The sequence below is a fragment of the Jaculus jaculus genome, chromosome 14 (genome assembly GCF_020740685.1).
Source record: "Jaculus jaculus isolate mJacJac1 chromosome 14, mJacJac1.mat.Y.cur, whole genome shotgun sequence".
NCBI classification, from domain to species: Eukaryota; Metazoa; Chordata; class Mammalia; order Rodentia; family Dipodidae; genus Jaculus; species Jaculus jaculus.
In genome coordinates this window covers 46,840,605-46,862,735 of record NC_059115.1, presented here as the reverse complement: position 1 = coordinate 46,862,735, position 22,131 = coordinate 46,840,605, and the positions used below count along the sequence as shown (strand labels likewise).

At 41.6% G+C, this 22,131-nt stretch overlaps 1 protein-coding gene across 1 annotated transcript in view; it reads right to left on the bottom strand.

The window, feature by feature from the left end:
- Positions 1 to 19,774, bottom strand: part of Shq1 (SHQ1, H/ACA ribonucleoprotein assembly factor) — a 134,561-nt gene extending 114,787 nt beyond the window's left edge. The window contains exons 1-2 of the mRNA XM_004651508.2: positions 19,575 to 19,774; positions 464 to 528 (exon numbers count right to left, since the gene is read on the bottom strand). Coding sequence (XP_004651565.2) covers positions 464 to 528; positions 19,575 to 19,717 — 208 coding nt within the window. The 5' untranslated portion in view covers positions 19,718 to 19,774. The remainder of the gene's footprint in view (positions 1 to 463; positions 529 to 19,574) is intronic.
- Between the last annotated feature and the right edge of the window lie 2,357 nt (positions 19,775 to 22,131).

Genomic DNA, 22,131 nt, shown 5'->3' with positions numbered 1-22,131 from the left:
TTAAATTTTTTCATTCATTTGAGAGAGAAAATATGCATACCAGGGCATCATGTCACTGCAATTGAACTCCAGACACATGTGCCACTTTACATATCTGGCTTTATGTGAGTACTGGAGAATTAAACCCCAGCTGCATGCTTTGCAAACAAGAACTTTTAAACACTAAGCCACCTCTCCAGGCCCCTTCATAGCATCTTGAAAGACTACTATATAGACACTAACATAAAAAATCCACAAAAACGAGCTGGAGAGATGGCCCAGTGGTTAAGGAGCTTGCCTACAAAGCCAAAAAGCCCAACTTTGATTCTTCAGAACCTCCATAAGCCAGATGCACAAGGAGGTGCATGCACCTGGAGTTCATTTGCAGCAGCTAAAGGCCCTGGTGCACCCATTCTCTATCTCTCTTAAGTAAATTAAACAAATATTGTTTTTTAAAAATCAACAAAAATTCCAAAGACCATACCTTTATCTACATCATAGGATCCTCGCTCACTCCCATTTTCTACAATCCTTCCAGGAAGGGTTAATCTGCAGATTTAACACAACACACCCAAAAAAGTGATCATCAGTAATAGCACATTTTAATCCATCAAAATCTAACAATCATATTCATGACAATTCTTAAGCATTTCTTCCAACTTTTATGAACAATAAATAACCCAGACTCCTTCAACAACTAAGAAAGTAGAAATTATAAATGGAGCACCTTTCTACTTGAATAGACCATCACCAAAACACAGAGACTGAAGAAAGAAAAGTCAAAGTAAGCATTAGCTATAAAATGTAGTTATAGTTGTTCTATTTTATTAATTATTGCTAATTTCTTACTGTAACTTCTAAGTTAAACTTAACCTTATGTATGTAGGAATAAGGGGAAACAGCACATACAAGGTTCAGTACAATCCATGGTTCACCCACAGGGGAAGAGTATCTAGGAATGTATCCTTCATGAATAAGGGGGGGTGGGGTTCAACTGTATGTATATTCAAGTTAGTAACCTAATAACGGTCTAACTGTGGTACCTATGCAGTGAAGAGGTAAGCTTGACTGGAGAGGAAGGTTTAGCCAGAAAGAAGAGAAAATGTGTCAATGTTCCCTGCAGAAAAGAATTAACAGTGGTCCCTATCTCCAAGGATTATTGTCAAAATTAGTAAGATGGGGGCTGGAGAGATGGTTTAGTGGTTAAGCCTAAGGACCCCAGTTCAAGGCTCGATTCCCCAGGACCCATGTTAGCCAGATGCACAAGGGGGCAGACAAATCTGGAGTTCACTTGCAGTGGCTAGAGGCCCTGGCATGCCCATTCTCTCCCTATCTGCCTCTTTCTCTCTCTGTCACTCTCAAATAAATAAATAAAAATGACAAAAAAAAAATAGTAAGATGGGGCTGGAGAGATGGCTTAGCAGATAAGGCACTTGCCTACGGAGCCAAAGGACCCTGTTTGATTCCCCAGGATACATGTAATCCAGATGCACAAGTTGGCACATGCAACTAGAGTTTGTTTGCAGTGGCTGGCTGGAGGGCCTGGCATGCCCATTCTCATTTTCTCTCTCTCTCTTATAAATAAATAATACATAAAATATTTCTTTAATTATTAAGATTGCCTGGTGTGGTAGCACATGCCTTTAATCCCAGCACTCAGGAGGCAGAGGTAGGAGGATCGCCATGAGTTCGAGGCCACCCTGAGACTACATAGTGAATTCCAGGTCAGCCTGGGCTAGAGTGAAACCCTACCTCAAGAGAAAAAAGGGGAAAAAAGCCAGGCATGGTGGCACACACCTTTAATCCCAGCACTTGGGAGGCAGAGGAAGTAGGATCGCCATGAGTTTGCGGCCACTATGAGACTACATAGTGAATTCCAGGGCAACCTGAGCTAGAGTGAGACCCTACCTTGAAACCCCCCCCCAAAAAAAAATTACACATATATAAAGATGCATATAGAGAATGCCTATGGGCATGGCTTGCCCACAATGAAAATAAGCAGCTTCAGCTGCCACTACGGTTATGACTGTTTATCATGGAGAAAAGTCTAAAAAAGACAAGTGCTGCCAGCCTCTGGTGAAAATGGGGGGTGGGGGGGAACAAGCACAACTCCCTAACTAAGCCAGAGTTAAGTAGTGCATACATATCAGTGAAGCAGAAGATAGCTAGTTGACAGCAAGGAGGCCGAGAAAGGTGAGAATTTTTAGAGGAAGAGAGTCATCTGCCCTGAGGACAACAAACAAGTATGCTGAGGAAAGTTAAAAGAGCCAATGGTCTGTAAAATCACCAGTCAGATCACTGTCAGGTACACAGACAGGCAGGGAGTACAAATGTGGAAACAGGTCAATAAGGATGGAAAACCAATGACAGGACAGAAACTGACAAGGTGACACAGTCCAAATGCCACATTTAAAGTGGTTTGGGTTTTTCAAGCTTTATGAACGTTTTCCTCAGATTGCAAGTTCTTCACTCTTCTGCTATTTCTTTGAAATACAGGTGTATTTCTCAAAGCAGATATAATACCAACCATCACCTCACTGCAAGAGACAGCCTAACTTTAAGGGTAGATAGTGTCCACACTCCTGAAACTACTCCAGCTATAAACCACATGTCGCCTAAATGGAAAAGTCTAGACACAGGTGATGGACCCCAAAAAGCAACCTAGATACAGATAAGACTGGGAACACGGAAGATGATGGGGAATATTCTCAATCTTCCACACTGAGACCCTTTCTCAAATGACACTTTGGATTTAGTTAAAGGTTAAAGTCAATTGTTTCTGTTTATAATGTGTGTGCTGCATACATAGTATATCGCTCTGGGAGTAATATAAGAACCACACCTGGCACCTTGAGCTCCTATGCTAAAGATATAACTTATTTATACTTCTAAGAATACAGCAGAAAACTAGAAAACCCAAGCATTGAAATAACTCAAGATGCAAAAATCTCCTTATTATAATATAAGCAACACAAAAAAAACATCAAAACAGTAAAATTCCAACAAAAATTATAAATCTAGGCTGGAGAGATGGCTTAGCAGTTAAGGTGCTTGCCTGCAAAGACAAAGGACCTAGGTTCACCTCCCCAGGACCCACATAAGCCAGATACACAAGGGGGTGCAGGCATCTAGAGTTCATTTGCAGTGGCTAGAGGACCTGGTGTGCCCATTCTCATTCTCTCTCTCTCTCCGTGTCCCTCCCTCCCTCTCTCTCTCTCTCTCTCTCTCTCTCTCTACCTGCCTATTTCTGTATCTCTCTCTCTTAAATAAATTTTAAAAAATTTAATAAAAATAAAATTAGAAATCCAACAGAAACGACTATCCATGAGACTGATTTAGATAAAATGCCTGACAAAGAATTTTAAAAAAAAAATGATTTTAAGTATGTTTGAAGATGTCAAAGGAATCAAAGTAGTAAATTCCTAAAGGAGACTACAGGAACCTGACTTAATAAAATACAGAAGCCAATGCAAAATGAGTAAGGAAACAGAAATACTGAAGAAATACCAGTCAGAAATACTACAAATGAAAAACACATTAAGTCAAATAAAAACTCTGTAGAAAGTCTCAGCATAGAATGAATCAAAGAGAGGATAGCATATCAGAGCTAGCAGAAAGACAAACTAGTAGGAAGGTATGAGTGGGAATTTCAAGACATTCAGAACACTGAAGAGATCAAACTTTAAAAAATCAAGGTATAATAGAAGAATCACTCTAAAGGAATAGTATTTCCAAAAATTTTCATAAAAGAAAATTTCCCCCAAAAGGAAAAGAGATGCTATTACAGATACAGCAGGCATTTAGAACATCAAGACAACATGACCAGAAAGAAGATCTCATCATATTATTATAATTAAACTACTAAACCGATAGAGCAAAGAAAATATACTGAAAGCATTAAGAGAGAAGAATCAAGTCACCTATAAAGGCAAGACCATCAGGATAACAGCAGATTACTTAACACAAACTTCAAAAACCAGAAGAGCTTGGAATGATGTATTCCAAATTCTGAGAGATAACAACTGCCAAGCAAGATTACTATAACCAGCAAAGGTATCCTTTATAATTAAAAGAGAAAAAAGAACTTTCCATAAAATAGGCCAAACACGGCTACTAAGCCAGCTTTGCAGAAAATACTTGAAGTTATCCTTCAAATTGAAAAGAAAAGCACAGGGGCTGGAGAGATGGCTCGTTCCTGCCAAGCCTAATGACCCAGGTTCAACTCCCCAGTACCAAGTAAACCAGATGCACAGAGGGCCACATGCATCTGGAGTTTATTTGCAGTGGTTGGAAGACCTGGTGCACCCATTCCCTCTCTGTGTGTCTGTCTGTCTGTCTCTCTCTCTCCTTGCAAATAAATAAGACATATAAAAAAAGACCTTTAAAAAAGGAAAGCACATACATGAGAAAACAGAAAAAAATGAACTATGTTCAAATAGTATTTAATACAAAGACAGGAGTTGCGATACATGCCTTGGGATACTTTGGAGGCAGAGGTAGAAGGATCGCTGTGAGTTCAAAGCTAGCCTGGGAATACAGAGTTAGTTCCAGGTCAGCCTAAACTAGAGTGAGACCCTACTTCAATTAAAAAAAAGAGAGAGAGAGAAAGGCGGGGGGAAGAGGTCAGAGAAATGGCTTAGTGGTTAAGGCATCTGTATGCGAAGCCAAAGAACCCAGGTTCAATTCCCCAGGACCTATGTAAACCAGATGTGCAAAGGGCGCGTAAGTCTGGAGTTCATATGCAGTAGCTAGAGGCCCTGGCATGCCCATTCTCTTCTCTGTCTATCTCTCTTCTCTCTAACTCTCTCTGCCTGCAAATAAATAAATAAAATTTTTTAATGTTTCAAAAAAAAAAAAAACACATGGCTGAGAGAGATGGCTTAGCGATTAAGGTGCTTACGTGCAAAGCCTAAGGACCCAGGTTCAATTCCTAGGACTCAAGTAAGCCAGACACACAAGATGGTACATGCATCTGAAGTTCACTTGCAGTGGTTGGAGGGCCTGGTATGCCCATTCTATCTGCTTCTTTTTTTCTTCCTTTCTCTCTCTCTCTCCCTAACACCCCCCCCATACACCCCAATAAATAAATATAAAAAATAAATTACCCAAAGTGAGGTCAGGGAAAGAGATTGAGTAAAGGAAAGGTGGAGGGAGGGCTAATCAAAATCTAAGAGGATGCAAATAAATCACATGGAATCCTCTGGTCTTGGACAATGGAACACTCAGGAGCCATAGATCATTGTTAGAAAATTTTCAGTGCCAGGGATGGGATACCTACAGTGAGCTGTTGGCCAGGGAGGTCCCTGATGTCCCCAAAACATTATAGGCCATTGCCAAGGTCCTTGGTTTCCCACCAGCAATCGATGGTAATCCCTATTGCTGAAGACTCCACATACTTGGGCTGCAAGGCCACTAAGAAATCCTGCTGGAACTGAGCTGATAACCTCCTCCATGTAGACCAAATGGCAGAAAGCTGGAAGAAGCCATTCTACATGTAGTTCAATGGGAGAAAGAGATACCACCAGTGAAGATACTCAACAGTGAACACTGCAAGCCTTATAATTGACCAGCCAGGCCAAATGAGCCAACAGGTGCAATAGTGGCACATCTGTCATGGTGGAAACCAACTGACCTCCAATTGGACTGGAGGCCCACTCCATGGGGAGGAATACATCCCTGATACTGAAAACTTAAAACAGGGGTAGTCATGAGCCCTAGGGGTGTAACATCTGCTGATGTCTGGGTAAGTTTATATACTATGCTTACCAAACTGCCCAGTAAGCACTTCTCTTAATATTTATACCCTTATATTAATGCTACTCTCACTTTGGGTAGAGAATCTTCTCTTTTCAGATGGCAGTGACCTTGGGATGACTCAGAAGGTATCATAGTGCTGGAAAGAAGTGACTGGAGTACTGAGTAACATCTCGATCACACCTTCCAAGGCTCAGGGTCTAATGCAGAAGAGGTGGCAGAAAGAATGTAAGAGCCAAAGGAAGGGAAGGGCTCCTTACAATGTGCTCCCTCCAGACATAAAATGGCCTGGATATCCATGACCTCATAGTACCTGACACTACCAACACAAGACCATCATAAGAGGAGGAAGAGATCATGACATCAAAATAAGAGAGACTGATTGAGATGGGGAGGGGATATGATGGAGAATGGAATTTCAAAGGGGAAAGTGGGGGGGATAGAATTTTTTTTATAACCATGGAAAATGTTAAAAATTGAGAAAAAAATTTAAAAAACGTAAAAAATAATAAATAATTAAGTTAATATATGAGAGTAACAGAAAAACAGGAAGCACTACAAAATCAAGAAGAATGGCAAAAATACACACTTTGCAATAATAACTCAGTGGACAATATGCCCAAACGATAGGCACAGACTTGCAGACAGGATCCTTCTGTTTGTTGCCTCCAAAAAACTCACCTCACCATTAAAGACAGATACTACCTTAGGGTAAAATAATGGAAAATGTTATTTCAAGCAAATGGGTCTAGGAAACAAGCAGGTGTTGCTGTTCTAATATCTGATAGATATTACTAGGCTTCAACCCAACATTAGTTAGGAAAGATAAAGATCATTTTATATTGATTAAAGGAACAATCCAACAAGAGGACATCATAATTCTAAACATACATGCATTGTGGTGGTTTGATTCAGATGACCCACATAAATTTATGTGTTCCAAATGCTATGGCCAGCTGGTGGCAATTTGGGAAATAGAGCCTCTTGTAGGTGACTGATTGTTGGCAGTGGGCTTATGGGTATTATTTAGTCAGCTTTCCCTTGCCAGTGTTTGGCACAGTCTCCTATTGCTATTTTCTACCTGATGCTGGCCAAAAAGTGATATCCAGTCCTTGCTCATGCTATTGTTTTCCCCTGCCATCATGGAGCTTCCCTCCTGTCTGTAAGCCAAAAAAGAAAGAAAAAAACCCTTTCCTCCCACAAGCTGCTCTTGGTTGGGTGTTTTCTGCTAGCAATGCAAAGCTGACAACAGTAAATTGGTACCAGGAATGGGGATGTTGCTTCTAGAAATCTGACCATGTGGCTTTTGGCCTTTTGGAACTTATTTGCAGGAAGAATGTAAATGGATTTGAAATCTTGGCCTAAGAGATGCCTTGTAGTACTCTAAGTATAGCTTGATGGATCATTCTGGTTAGAGTTGAAAGACCTGAATGCAGTAAGAACTATGGACTGTAAGATTTGGCTTATGAAGGTAAGAAAGAACTTTGTAGGGACTGGGATAGAAGCAGTTTGTGTGAGAGGCTTGCTGCAGTCTGCCTGCCTGCCTCTATCCTGGGAACTTGTGCAGGGTTGCACTGCATAGAAATGGACTAGTTGTGCCCCCCCCCCCGTTAAATTAGGTGCTTACAGAGGTCAGGTGATCCATGGAATCTTGGCAAATGTTAGATTGACAGTAGGTCACCAAACTTATCCTGTGGTTATTTCCCCAGTCCCAGAATGCATAATTAGGATAGATATACTTAGGAGCAGGCAGAACCCACTATTATGGTTGGAAAGGCCAAATGGAAACCACTGGAACTGCCACTACCAGGAAACATAATAAACCAAAAACAAATCACATTCCTGGAGGGATTGCAGAAATTGATGACACTATAAAGGACCTGAGGAATACAGAGGTGGTGGTTCCTTCCATTCTATTTTATTCTCCTAGCCTTTAACTCTCCTATTGAGCCTGTTCAGAAGCCAGATCCTGGAGAATGAGAGTTGATTATCAGAAACTTAATCAAGTAGTGATTCCAATTGCACTTGCTGTACCAGATTTTACTTGAGCAGATTAACACATCTCCTGGTACCTGGTATGCAGCTATTTTGCAAATGTTTTCTTCTCTATATTAGTCCATAAGGATCAGCAGAAATAATCTGCCTTCAGCTTGCAAGGTCAGCAGTTCACCTTTAGTGTTCTACTTCATGGTCATAGCTTACTTCACAAGGATCTCCATTGCTGGTCCCTTCCACAAGGTATCATGTTAGTCCATTATACTGATGACACTATGATGATTGGATCAAATGAGCAGGAGATGGCAACCACTCTGGAGCTTCTGGTATAGCATATATGCATCAGGAGATGGGATATAAATCCATCCAAAATTCAAGGATCTTCCACCTCCCAGAAGTGGACAGCTGCAGCATTACAGCCCCTTTCTCTTTCTCTTATAGTCCAGATTCATGGATACAGGAATCAAGGGATGGAAATGAGAATGGTACTACTTACCATCACCCCAACTAAACCATTAACCAAATTTTTACTTCCTGATCCAGTAACCATATGCTCTGCTGGCCTGAAGATCTCTTGGCTCCAGAGGAGGGAATGCTTTTGTCAGGAGGCATAAAAAAAACATTCCATTGCCATTGGGGGGGCAGGGGCAAAAAAAAAAAACTTCCATTAAACTGGAAGCTAAGACTTACCCTGGTCACTCTGGCTCCCTATGCCCTCTAGTCAACAGGCTAAGAAAGGAGTTACAGAGTTAGCAGGGGTAGGACTGATCCAGACTACTAGAGTGAAATTGGATTGCTCCTCCACAATGGAGTTAAGGAAGAGCATATCTGGAGTGCAGGCAATCCTTTAGGATACCTCTTGGTGTTATTATGCCCTGTTATCAAGGTCAATGGGCAACTACAACAATCCAACCAAAGCAGTATGATAAATGGCCCAGATCCTTCAGAAATGAAAGTATGGGTCAGCCAGACATCGTGGCACATACCTTTCATCCCAGAACTTAGAAAGCTGAGGCAGGAGGATGACTGTGATTTCAAGGCCAGCTGGGGACTACAGAATGAGTCCCAGGTCAGCTTGGGCCAGAGTGAGATTCTACAAGGAAAGAAAGAAAGGAAGGAAGAAAGGAAGGAAGGAAGGATGAAGGGAGGGAGGGAAGGAGGGAAGGAAGGAACAAAAGGAAGGAAGGAAGGAAAGAAAAAAGGAAGGAAGGAAGGAAGGAAGGAAGGAAGGAAAGAAGGAAGGAAGGAGAGAAAGAGGGAGAGGAAGACAAGAAGAGGGAAAGGAAAGGAAAAGGAAAGGAAAGGAGGGTCACCTACTTGCTGTAGGTGGAAGAAATATGAAATGGGACCCGGGCATAGTGGTGCATGCCTTTAATCCCAGCACTCAGGAGGCAGAGGTAGGAGGATCACTATGAGTTTGCAGTCACCCTGAGACTACATAGTGAATTCTAGGTCAGCCTGGGCCAGAGAGAGACCCTACCTCGAAAAACCAAAAAAAAAAAAAAAAAAAAAAAGAAGAAATACAGAATGGGAAGTAGAAGAAGGTAGTTATAAATACCAGCTAAGGCCACATGACCAGTTACAAAAATGAAGATTATAATTGCTATGAGTATTTCTGTCCTTTGTTAAAAGTGTTTGTGCATATGTACACTAATATTAAGATGCCTATCTTTTTCTTTCCTCTATTTCTATATTATTAATATTAATTGAGATTGTATCATTATTTAACTATTATTGAATTTATATTAAACTTACTAGATACTATAGACTAAACATTCCTCAAGGGACCTTGCCTTTTGTTGGGAGGAAAGATTGTGCATTTCCAGTTGTACATGGAATAGTTTGGTGGAATTATGACCTTATTACTGCCTTCATTTAGAATTAAGTATGATAGAGGGAGATATGGTTTAGTATGACGTTGACAAGGGGAGGACTTGTGTGATGGTTAAGTTCTGCTGTCAACTTGATCAGATCAGACATTCCTCTTGGGTGGGCCTCAGAGGTTGCTCCCAGGGAGAATTAACTGAAGAAGGAAGTCCTTTCCTCAGAGTGGGTGGCCCTCCTAGAATGGGGCTTTATGTAAGGAAACTGTGGGAAAAAAGAGTCCCCTTCCTCCCACCTGGCTATCTGTGCTGCTTGCTGATAAGTGCTTCACTTCCTTTGCTGGTACTAGAACCAAGTTTCCTCAGCCTTCCACCATGGAATGAAGACCAGAGGCTCTCCAGGAAGCCTCCAGTGCTGGATTGGGACTCCTGTGGCATCCAGCCTCATGGACTGAGCAACCACTGGGTTCCTTGACTCTAGGACCTCTAGGCTGCTCTTGTTGGACTATCATAAGCTAATCTAATAAATCCCCTTTCTAACAAACACAATTCATTCTGTCGGTTCTGTTACTTTAGAGAACCCTAATACATACACCAAACATGGGTTCTCCCAATTTAATTAAACAAACACTACTAGACCTAAGGTCACAGATAACACCAGACACAATTGTAGTGAGTGATTGCAATACCCCACTTTCACCAAATTGACAGGTCATCCTGCAAAAAATAAACAGAGAAGTATGGGGATTAAATGACATCATGGAACAAATGGCGCTAACAGATACCTACAGAATATTCCATCTAAATGCTGCAGAATACTGATTATTTTCAACAGCACATGGAACTTTCTCTGAAATAGCCTATATATTAGAACACAAAGAAAATCTTAACAAATACAGAAACATTGAAATAATTCCTTGAACTCTATCTGGATCATAATCGTATTAAAAATAAAAATCAGGGCTGGCAGGATGGCTTAGCAGTTAAGGCACTTGTCTGCAAAGCCAAAGGACTACGTTCAATTTCCCAGGACCCATGTTAGCCAGATGCACAAGGGGACACATGCATCTGGAGTTAGTTTGCAGTGGCTGGAAGCCCTGGTGTGCCCATTTCTCACTCCCTCTCTCTTCCTCTCTCTCTGACTCTAGTAAATATTTTTTTAAAAAACTACACAAATCAACAGCAAGATGGACAATAGAACATACACAAACTCCGGGAAACTAAAAAATACACTGTTGAATGATGAATGGGTCACTGAAGAAATCAAAAAGGAAATCAAGAAATTCATAGAATCAAATGATAATGAAAACACAACATACCAAAACCTATGGGATACAATGAAGGCAGTCCTAAGAGGGGAATGTAAAGTGTCTATTTCTTAGCAAGCAAGAAAGAAAGAGAAAAAAGAAATTATCCTGGTGCAGTGGCACACACCTTTAACCCCAGCATTCCAGAGGCAGAGGTATGAGTTTGAGGACAGCCTGAAAGTATATAGTGAATTCCAGGTTAACCTGAACTAGAGTGAGGTGATTTTCTAGATATATGTGACCTACCAAAATTAAAGCTAAGTGCGATAAAACATTCAAACAGAGCTATAGCAAGCATTGAGAGCAAAGCAGTTATAAAATATCTCCCAACTAAAAAGTACAGGCTTAGATGGATTCACTGGTGAATTCTACCAGGCCTCCACAGAAGAACTAACACTTACTGTTTCTCAAACTTTTTGATAAAATAGAAAAGAAAGGAATACTATCAAGCCTCTTTTACTAAGTCAGCATTACCCTAATACCAAAACCAAACAATGCCAGAACAAAAAAAAAAAAAAAAAAAAAAGGAAATTACAGACCAATCTCTCTTAACAAAATACTGGCAAACAGAATACATCAAAAATATCATTCACAGTGGGCATAGCAGCACATGCCTTTAATCCCAGCACTTGGGAGGCAGAGATAGGAGGATTGCCCTGAGTTCAAGGCCACTCTGAGACTACACAGTGAATTCCATGGTCAGCCTGAGTTGGAGCAAGACTCTACCTTGAAGAAAAAAAAAGGTCATTCACCTGGACTAGAGAGATTTTTATCCCAGAGATGCAGGGATGGTTCAACATATACAAACTGATAAATGTAATACATGATATAAATGAACTGAAGGACAAAACCACATGATCATCCAAACAGATACAGAAAAGGCATTTCACAATGACATCCCTTCATGATAACAGTCCTAAAGAAACTGGGAGTAGAAGGAACATATCTCAACATAATAAAGGCTATTTATGACAACCTAGAGCCAACATTAAACAAAATGGAGGAAAATGAGAAGGATTTCCACTAAAACCAGGAAGTGAAGAAGGGTGTCCACTATCCCCACTTTTATTAATATAGTACTGGAAGTCTTAGCTATACCAATAAGACAAGAGACACAAATTAAAAGGATACATATTAGAAAAGACGAAATCAAATTATCATTATTTGTAGATGATATAATTATATTCATAAGGGACCCTAAAGCAAACTGGTAGAAATGATAAACCCTTTCAGCAAAGTAGGAAGATACAAAATTAACACACAGAAATCAGTAGCCTTCCTATATACTAACAAGTATGTTAATGATGTTATCAGGAAAGTACTCCCATTCAAACTTGCCTCAAAAAGAATAAAGTATCTACACATTTAATGCAATCCCTATCAAAATTCCAAAGGCTTTCTTCATGGAAATAGAAAAAACAATCCAAAAATTCATTTGGAATCACAAAAAACCTCAAATATCTAAAATAATACTGAGCAACAAAAAAATGAGGCTGGTGGTATCACCATACCTGATTTTAACCTATACTACAGAGCCATAGTAACAAAAACAGCATGGTACTGGCACAAAAACAGACATGTAGATCAGTGGAACAGAATAGAGGACCCAGATGTAAGCCCAAGTAGCTATAGCCACCTGATATTCGATAAAAATGCCAAAAATACTCATTGGAGAAGAGACAGCCTCTTCAGCAAATGGTGCTTTGAAAACTGGATATATATCTGCAGAAAGATGAAAATAGATTCTTCTCTCTCGCCATGCACAAGAATTAAGTCCAAATGGATTAAAGACCTTAACATCAGACCGGAAACTCTGAAACTGCTAGAGGAAAAAGTAAGGGAAACCCTTCAACATATTGGTCTTGGCAAACACTTTCTGAATACAACCCCAATTGCTCAGGCAATAAAACCACAGATTAACCACTGGGACCTAATGAAATTACAAAGATTTTGCACCGCAAAGGACACAGTGAAAAAAGCAAAGAGGCAACCTACAGAATGGGAAAAAATCTTCGCCAGCTATATATCTGATAGAGGATTAATATCTAGGATATACAAAGAACTCAAAAAGTTAACTAATAAGGAATCAAACAGGCCAATCAAAAAATGGGCTAAGGAGCTAAATAGAGAGTTCTCAAAGGAAGAAATACGAATGGCATATAAGCATCTAAAAAAACAGTGTGGAGGTTCCTAAAACAGCTAAAGATTGATCTACCATATGACCCAGCTATAACACTCCTAGGCATATATCCAAAGGACTCATCTCATTTCCTTAGAAGTACGTGCTCAACCATGTTTATTGCTGCTCAATTTATAATAGCTGGGAAATGGAACCAGCCTAGATGTCCCTCAACTGATGAGTGGATAAGGAAGATGTGGCACATTTATACAACGGAGTTCTACTCAGCGGTAAAGAAAAATGAAGTTATGAAATTTGCAGAAAAATGGATGGACCTGGAAAGGATTATACTAAGTGAGGTAACCCAGGCCCAGAAAGCCAAGCACCACATGTTCTCTCTCATATGTGGATCCTAGCTGCAGATGACTGGGCTTCTGCGTGAGAATGAAAACACTTAGTAGCAGAGGCCAGTAAGTTGAAAAGGAGACATAAAGGGTGGAGAAAGGAAGGGAGGAGGATACTTAATAGGTTGATATTGTATATATGTAAGTACAATGATTGTAATGGGGAGGTAATATGATGGAGAATGGAATTTCAAATGGGAAAGTGTGGGGGTGGGGAGGGAGGGAATTACCATGGGATATATTTTATAATCATGGAAAATGTTAATAAAAATTAAGAAGAAAAAAAAAAGAATAAAGTACCTGAGAATAAACCTAACGAAGGAAATGAAGGACCTCTACAATGAGAACTTTATAAAACACTTAAGAGAGAAATTGCAGAAGACACTAGGAAATAGGAAAGCATCCCATGTTCATGGTTTGGAAGAATTGATATTGTGAAAAATTTTACTGATGCAGGATTTTGGGGTTGGGAGTCCCCCAGAATTTATAAACCCCAAATTTTGGGTTCTGTCCTACTTTTTTTTTTTTTTTGGTTTTTCACAGTAGGTTCTCACTCTAGCCCAGCCTGCCCTGGAATCCACTATGTAGACTCAGGGCGGCCTGCACTCACGGCGATCCTCCCACCTCTGCCTCCCCAGTGCTGGGATTAAAGGCATGTGCCAACCACACCTGGATGTCCTACCTTTAAGAAAGAATTAATAGGGCTGGAGAGATGGCTTAGCGGTTAAGGCGCTTGCCTGCAAAGCCAAAGGACCTCAGTTCAATTCCCCAGTACCCACGTAAGCCAGATGCACAGGTGGCACACGCATCTAGAGTTTGTTTTCAGTGGCTGGAAGCTCTAACCCACCCATTCGCTCTCTCTCACCCTCTCTCAAATAAATAAATAAAAATAAAATATTTTTTTTTTAATTGGCCAGGTGTGGTGACACATGCCTTTAATCCCAGCACTGGGGAGGCAGAGGTGGGAGGATCGCCATGAGTGCAGGCCGCCCTGAGTCTACATAGTGGATTCCAGGGCAGGCTGGGCTAGAGTGAGAACCTACTGTGAAAAACCAAAAAAAAAAAAAAAGAATTAATAAAGACAGCTTCAAGAAGGATATATTGTGAATTACTCAGTTTATTTAAGGGAAAGCACAAATTGTGCGGTTTATTTAAGAAAAACTGAGGCTTTTAAAGGAGATTAGAATAAAGCTGTGAGCACATGGACTTAAAAGAAATTGACCCTTTAAAGCAGAGATTAAAACTGCAAACACATGGAAGGCTCACTTAAGAGAAAATGAGGCTTTTAAAGAGAGAACAGAATCAAGTTGCAAGCACTTGAGCTTAAGAGAAGCTGTGGCTTTTAAGGAGAGATTAAAGCAAAGCTGCAAATACATGGAAGGCTCACAAGAGAAACTGAGGAGGGCTGGAGAGATGGCTTAGCAGTTAAGGTGCTTGCTGGTGAAACCTAAGGATCCACATTCAACTCTCTAGGTCCCACATAAGCCAGACGCACCTTGATGCAAGTGTGCAAGGTTGCACATGTGCACAAGGGGTGCACATATTTGGAGTTTGACTGCAGTGGCTGGAGGCCCTGGTACACCAATCCCCCCCACACACACACACACTCACACACACACACATTCTCTTTTTTTTTTTTTTTTTTTTTTTTTGGGTTTTTCGAGGTAGGGTCTCACTCTGGCTCAGGCTGACCTGGAATTCACTATGTAGTCCCAGGATGGCCTTGAACTCTCGGTGATCCTCCTACCTCTGCCTCCTGAGTGCTGGGATTAAAGGCGTGCGCCACCACGCCCAGCTTCACACACACATTCTCTTTCACACACACATTTAAAAGAAGACAGTCTGTTGGGCTTGCCTCCCCCCCAAAAAAAAACAAGAGAGAGGGCTGGAAAGATGGCTTAGCGGTTAAGTGCTTGCCTGTGAAGCCTAAGACCCCGGTTCGAGGCTCAGTTCCCCAGGTCCCACGTTAGCCAGATGCACAAGGGGGCGCACGCATCTGGAGTTCATTTGCAGTGGCTGGAAGCCCTGGCGTGCCCATTCTCTCTCTCTCCCTTTATCTGCCTTTCTCTCTATGTCTGTCGCTCTCAAATAAATAAATAAAAAATGAACAAAAAAAAAAAAAACAAGAGAGAGAGAGAGAGAGAGAGAAACAGAGGCTCCTAAAGAGAGATTAAGAGCAAAGCTGCAAGCATGTGTAAATCTCACATAGGAGAAATAAGGCTTTTAAAGTGAGATTAAAGCCACAAATACATGGAAAGTAGAATCTAGGAGCTTGTGTAGAGAAACTCAGGAGGGACCCACATGGAATCTTTTCTGTGTAGGGAAGCTAAGAGAAAAATGGAAAGGCTCAGGGGGAAAATGAGAGGGCAGATATCAAAGCAGAGACCTGGAGACTCAGAGGAGAAATGAGTAATGAAGAGAGTTATACTATTCATGGTTACTCCGAATTTTTAAAAAATTACACAGGTAGCAAGCCTAGAGTTGGTGAGACACCCGCATGGTAGATCTGGAGTATAAGAGAAGTATGCACATGGTGGACTCAGAGACCATAATAAAATCATACAAGTAATCAAAATGAGAAATTATTCCAAGCTAAAAAACAGAGACAAGCAGAAAAGTTTAGATCAAGAATCAATGGCCAGGAAGACACGAAGCACATGCACCAAGGGTCCTGCCAAGAGAGAGGGAGGGAAGGCCACAGCCTTTAAAGTGTTAGATTCAGGTATGCAGGGGGAAGACCCTATTGGTTTGTACATTTGGAGGGTGAACCCCAGGGCCAGCCCACCTGGATTGTTTAATTAGGTAGTGTACTAAGCTCTAGGCAGGAGGCGGTGCTATAGATCAGTCTTGATCAGACAGGAGTTTCATTTCAGTCCTTCTGCCACTGCACAGTGGCATCTCCTGGTTCTCTTTTGGCCTCAATCTCTAAGTGAAACTGCCTAAAAAAAGCTAGCTTTCTCCTATCCTCCTCCATTACCAAAAGCAATCTACACACTTCATAAAATTCCCATCAAAATTCAAATGGCATTCTTCACAGAAATAGAAAAAAAAAAAGCTGCTGAAATTCATTTGGAAGCACAAAAAAAAAAAAAAAAAAAAAACAAACTCAAATAGCTAAAGCAATTCCAAGCAACAAATAAGGCAGCAGTATCACCATACCTGACTTTATTGGTGCACACCTTTAAGCCCAGCACTTGGGAGACAGAGTTAGGAGAATCACCATGAGTTTGAGGCCAGCCTGAGACTACAGAGTGAGTTTCAGATCAGCCTAGGTTAGAAGTAAGACGTTATCTAAAAAAAAAAAAAAAATTAAAAAAAAAGATATATTACAGAACCATAGTAACAAAAGTTGCATGGTAGCCGGGCGTGGTGGCGCATGCCTTTAATCCCAGCACTCGGGAGGAAGAGGTAGGAGGATCACCGGGAGTTCAAGGCCACCCTGAGACTACATAGCGAATTCCAGGTCAGCCTGAGCCAGAGTGAGACCCTACCTAGAAAAACCAAAAAACAAAAAAACAAAACAAAAACAAAAGTTGCATGGTACTGGCACAAAAGTAGACACACAGAGATCAATGGAAAAGAACAGAAGACCCAGATGTAAATCCAGTCAACCACACCCATTTGATTTTTAACAAAAATGCCAAAAATACTTATGGGAGAAAAGACAGTCCCTTTAATAAATGGTGCTGAGAAAAATGGATATATATATGTAGAAGAATGAAAATAGATTCTTATCTCTGTCCATGCAAAAGAATCAAATCCAAATGGATCAAAGACCTTAATATCAGACCTGAAACTTTGAAACTGTTAGAGGATAAAGCAGGGGAAACCCTTCAACATTGCTATAGGCAATGATGTTCTGAATATAACACAGTTGCTCAGGAAGTAAAACCACTAATCAATCATTGGGACCTCATGAAATTAAAAGGCTTTGGTACAACAAAGGACAATGTGAATAATACAAAAAGGCAACCTACAGAATGGGAGAAAATCTTTACCAGTTATACATCTGACACAGACTTAAAATCTACGATGTACAAATAATTCAAAAAACTAAATAATAAGCAATCAAATGACCCAATCAAAAAATGAGCCATGAAGCCAGGTGTAGTAACACACACCTTTAATCCCAGCACTTAGGAGGCAGAGGTAGAAGGACTGTCCTGAGTTCAAGGCCATCCTGAGACTACACAGTGAATTCCAGGTCAGCCTGAATTAGAGTAAGACCCTACCTTGAAAAACCAAAAATAAATAAATAAAATAAAAACCAAAAATAATTTGAGATTACATCTCACTCCTGTCAGAATAGTTATTATAAAGAAAATAAATGAAAGCCAGGCACGGTGGTGCATGCCTTTAATCCCAGCACTTGGGAGACAGAGGTATCACCATTGAATTTGAGGCTGCCCTGAGACTACATAGTGAATTCCAGGTCAGCCTGGTCTACAGTTAGACCCTACCTCAGAAATAAAAAAGAAAGAAAAGAAATGTCAATAAATTCTAGCAAGGTATGGAAAAAGAGGAACTCTTCACTTTGTTAGTGGGAATGTAAACTGGTACTGCAATTGTGGAAATTGGTTGGAAGTTCCTGAGATAGCTAACATTAGATTTGCCATATGACCTAGCTATACCATTTCTTGGCATATACCTTGAGAACACACATAAAGCTAGATGCACAAGGTGGAATATGCATCTGGAACTTGTTCTTTGCAGTGGTTATAAGTCCTAGTGCACCCATTCTTTTTTTTTTTCTCTCTCTCTCTCTTTCAAATAAAATAATTAAAATATTTTTTAAAGAGACAGTATGGAAAGAAGTATCCTATGGACATGGATAATGGTGCACCCGGAAGGCATAGGTTTTTATTAGAAAAAATTCAGTCCCAGGGGTAAGATAAGGTTGCAGTCAGGTTCGCATTGGTAGAAATCACCTGACCAAGAGCAACTTGTGGGGGAAAGAAAATAGGTTTATTTTTGGCTTACAGACTTGAGGGGGAAGCTCCATCATGGCAGGCAGAAACGATGGCATGAGCAAAGGGTGGACATCACCCCCTGGCCAACATAAGGTGGACCATAGCAACAGGAGAGTGTACCAAACACTGGCAAGGGGAAACTGATTATAACACCCATAAGCCTGCCCCCCAACAATACACTGCCTCCAGGAGGTTTTAATCCCCAAATCTCCATCAGCTGAGAACCTAGCATTCAGAACACCTAAGTTTATGGGGGACACCTGAATCAAACCACCACAGGTACCTTCCAGTGAGATATTGGCCAGGAAGGTCCCTGATGTCCTCCAAATCATTACAGACCATTGCCAAGGTCCAGGTTGGTCACCAAAACTAGACGGTAAGACCCTATTCCTGAAGACTCCACATGCTTGGGCTTCAGGTCACTGAGAAATCAAGCTGGAGCTGAGCTGGAAACCTCCCTGTTGACTAGCTGTAGGAAAGCTGGAAAAGGCTATGTAGCACGCAGCCTTTTGGGAGCTAGAAGTCACCAATGGAGTTAAATTGCAGTTTACCCTACAAGCCTTAAGATTGGCCAGCTAGATAAGAAGTTACAGCGATGTTTTCAGCACTGGGAAGTCTCTATCACACCTTTCAAGACTCAGGGTCCACTGCAGAAGAGATAGCAGAAAGAATTGTAAGAGCCAAAGGAAGCCAATGCAATCTTCCAGACACAAAGTAGCCTGGATAGCCATAACCTCGCAGTGCGTGATGCTACCTACACAAGACCCTCATCATAATAGGAGGAAAAGATGCTGACATCAAAATAAAAGACAGACTAATTGGAAAGAAAGAAAGGATTCGGTGGAGTTTGGATTTGCGGGAGGAGAACGGGGGTGGGAAGTGAGTGAGAATTATCATGGTTTATTGTGTGCGCTTATAGAAGCTGTTAATAATTTTTTTTTTAATCAGCCAGATGTGGTGGCGCACGCCTTTAATCCTAGCACTCAGGAGGCAGAGGAAGAAGGATCGTTGTGAGTTCGAGACCAGCTTGGGCTTGGGAGTAAGTTCCACGTCAGCCTGGGCTAGAGTGAGACCCTACCTCAAAACAAAACAAAAGTTTAAAAACTGAAATAATAAAGGAAGTGGTTTTGGAAGTCCTGAGCTGGGATTCAAAGAGGGTGAGGAAGGGGACGGCTCGGGAAGCAGCCCCGTCCTCCCTCAGTCCGTCAGCCAGCGGCACTGACCTGAGGAAGTAGGGCTTGGCGTAGAACCTGAAATCCACCCCCTCGAAGTACACGTCGAACTCCGAGGCACGGGCATAGGGCACGCGGATGCACACTGTGAGGAAGTCGTGGTCCTGGCTGAGGTCGAACGCCGGAGTCAGCATGGTCGAGCCGACCTCGCTCCGAAGTGCCCGCGCGCGGCGTCGGCGCTGACAGCCAGGGCGCTTCCGGCTCCCGGCGGAAGTACGCGCGCGCTCAGTCGGAAGTCCCGCCCCAGATCGGTCTCCTTGGAGACAGACGCTTTGTGGCTGGCCGGGGCTTTGAGAACCCGCCGTGGGAGCAGAGAGAGCGAGGATGGATGAGCGGGCCTTGGGACCTTAATGTAGAGCAGTTTGGGGACCGAGCTGGAAACAGATCCCACTTTCTGCTCTCCACGCGTCCCTTGAGGTCGTTTGGAAGGACTTTACCCGCTTTGGCTCTGCAGGTGGAGCTGTTTGCGTTTGAATCGTCTTTCAGCCGTCCATTCTCCAGCTTTAAGTCTACGAAGCTTCTCTGTGCTTCTGAAGTCTCTGAAAGAAGGGTTCCCAGCTCGCACATGCAGGCCGGCTGCTGGGGACGAAAACACAAGTATGATGGCATTCATCCCGAGTCTAGAGAAGGGCAACCAACCAATACCAGGACTCTCTTCTGCTATCATAGCCTTTACACTTTAGGATTCTTATCCATGGGCCTTGATAAAAACAGGGTGTTTGGGGTTAAGTTTAAGTAAGGCTTTATTTACACCCTGATATTGGGGAATATGTGTGTGTGTGTGTGTGTGTGTGTGTGTGTGTGTGTGTGTGTAGTTTTTTCAAGATAGAGTCTCACTTTAGCCCAGACTGACCTGGAATTCACTCTGTATTTCCAGGCTGGCAGAGAACTCAGTGATCCTCCTACCTCTGCCTTCTGAGTGGTGGGATTAAGAGCGTGTGCCACCAGGCCCACCCTTAATATTTTTTTTAAATAAAGTTTATATAGAACCCATGCTTAACTTTCCATACTCATTTGGAGACAAACTTTTTTAAATTTTTGTTTGAGAGCGACAGACAGAGAGAGAGAAGGAGGCAGAGAGAGAGAATATGAGCGCACCAGGGCCTCCAGTCACTGTAAACGAAATCCAGACGCGTGCGCCCCCTTGTGCATCTGGCTAACGTGGGTCCTGAGGAATCGAGCCTTGAACCGGTGTTCTTAGGCTTCAGAGGCAAGCGCTTAACCGCTAAACCATCTCTCCAGCCCTGAAGACAAACTTTAATTCACCCTCTTTTGGACACTGACTGCTGAAAGAACATTTTCATGGCTCTCATGTTGAATTGTAAATATGCTTGCCTTTATTTAACACAAAGAAGTTCCTAAGAAATATCAATTGATTTTTTTTCTGAGAAGAAAAATTAAAAGTTTATTTCCCAATTCAAAACAACAAAATAAAGCCAGGCATTACGACACACACCTTTAATCCCAGCACACGTGGGAGACAGACGTAGGAGTTCTAAATTCATGGCCAGTCTGGGACTACAGAATGATTTTCAAGGCAGCCTGGGCTAGAGTGAGGCTACCTCAAAAAGAAAAAAGAAAAATCCAAGGAGGCTAAGAGTAGAACCTAGCCCCATAGAGATGCTGTGAGGACAGCATGAGCCCATGCACAGAGAACTGTAGCTACCTGACGAGTTGTCAAAGCTCAGTGCATTGGGTCAAGTTCTGCAATTGCCTCAGCAACATCTTTACTGTGATTTCCCATAGTTCTCACCTCATCTACATTGCCAAGAATCCTCGCCTTTTCTCCTCCTCTCCCCCCCCCTCTCAACTTCCTCTCCCCTTCATAATCCCTTGTTTGAATGAATTTTTCTCACCAACACAGCATCCATCCATGAGTCTCATCTAATTCTCACTACAAACACCAAAGAAAAGTGGACTCAGGTTAAACAGTGTGGCTGATGATTAGGAGTGATCAGATCCCAGAACATTTGGCTTTTACACCACAGCAGTGCCACTGTGAAGAACTATTCTTCCTTTGTGTTTACTCCCTTTTCCCTCCCTTCTCGTTATACTTGTCTCAAGATGCATTTTATTGTTTTTTCCCCCTGACTTGCCTTTATGTTATGCTGTCCTTAGTCTGTGTTCCTCAATTGTCCCAATGCTTCTTCTACTAGTCTCCCACTTCCCCTGTTTATTCCCTTGGACTTTCTTCCCTCATTCCTTTTCTCTCCCTTTTCCCACCAGGAACTAGCATAGTCCAATTATGGCATCTATTCCTTGTTTTAAAATATTAGTGGGAAAGGATGAAAAGTCTTCTGCTAATGAATATAACCAGATAACCAAGCACAAAAGCCTTTTCTACATCTGGCTTTTTATGACTCTTAAGTAAATGATCTTGAAATTTAAGTAGGACTCAGAGAAAAAAAATATTAACAGGACCTAATATTAGTTGGATACTCAACTATGGTGGTACTGCCGTCACCCCTTTCTCTTATCTCATTCCCCCTCCTGAAAAGAGAAGAAGGCATTATAAATTGTCTTCACTTGCACAGGATCACGAAGCTTG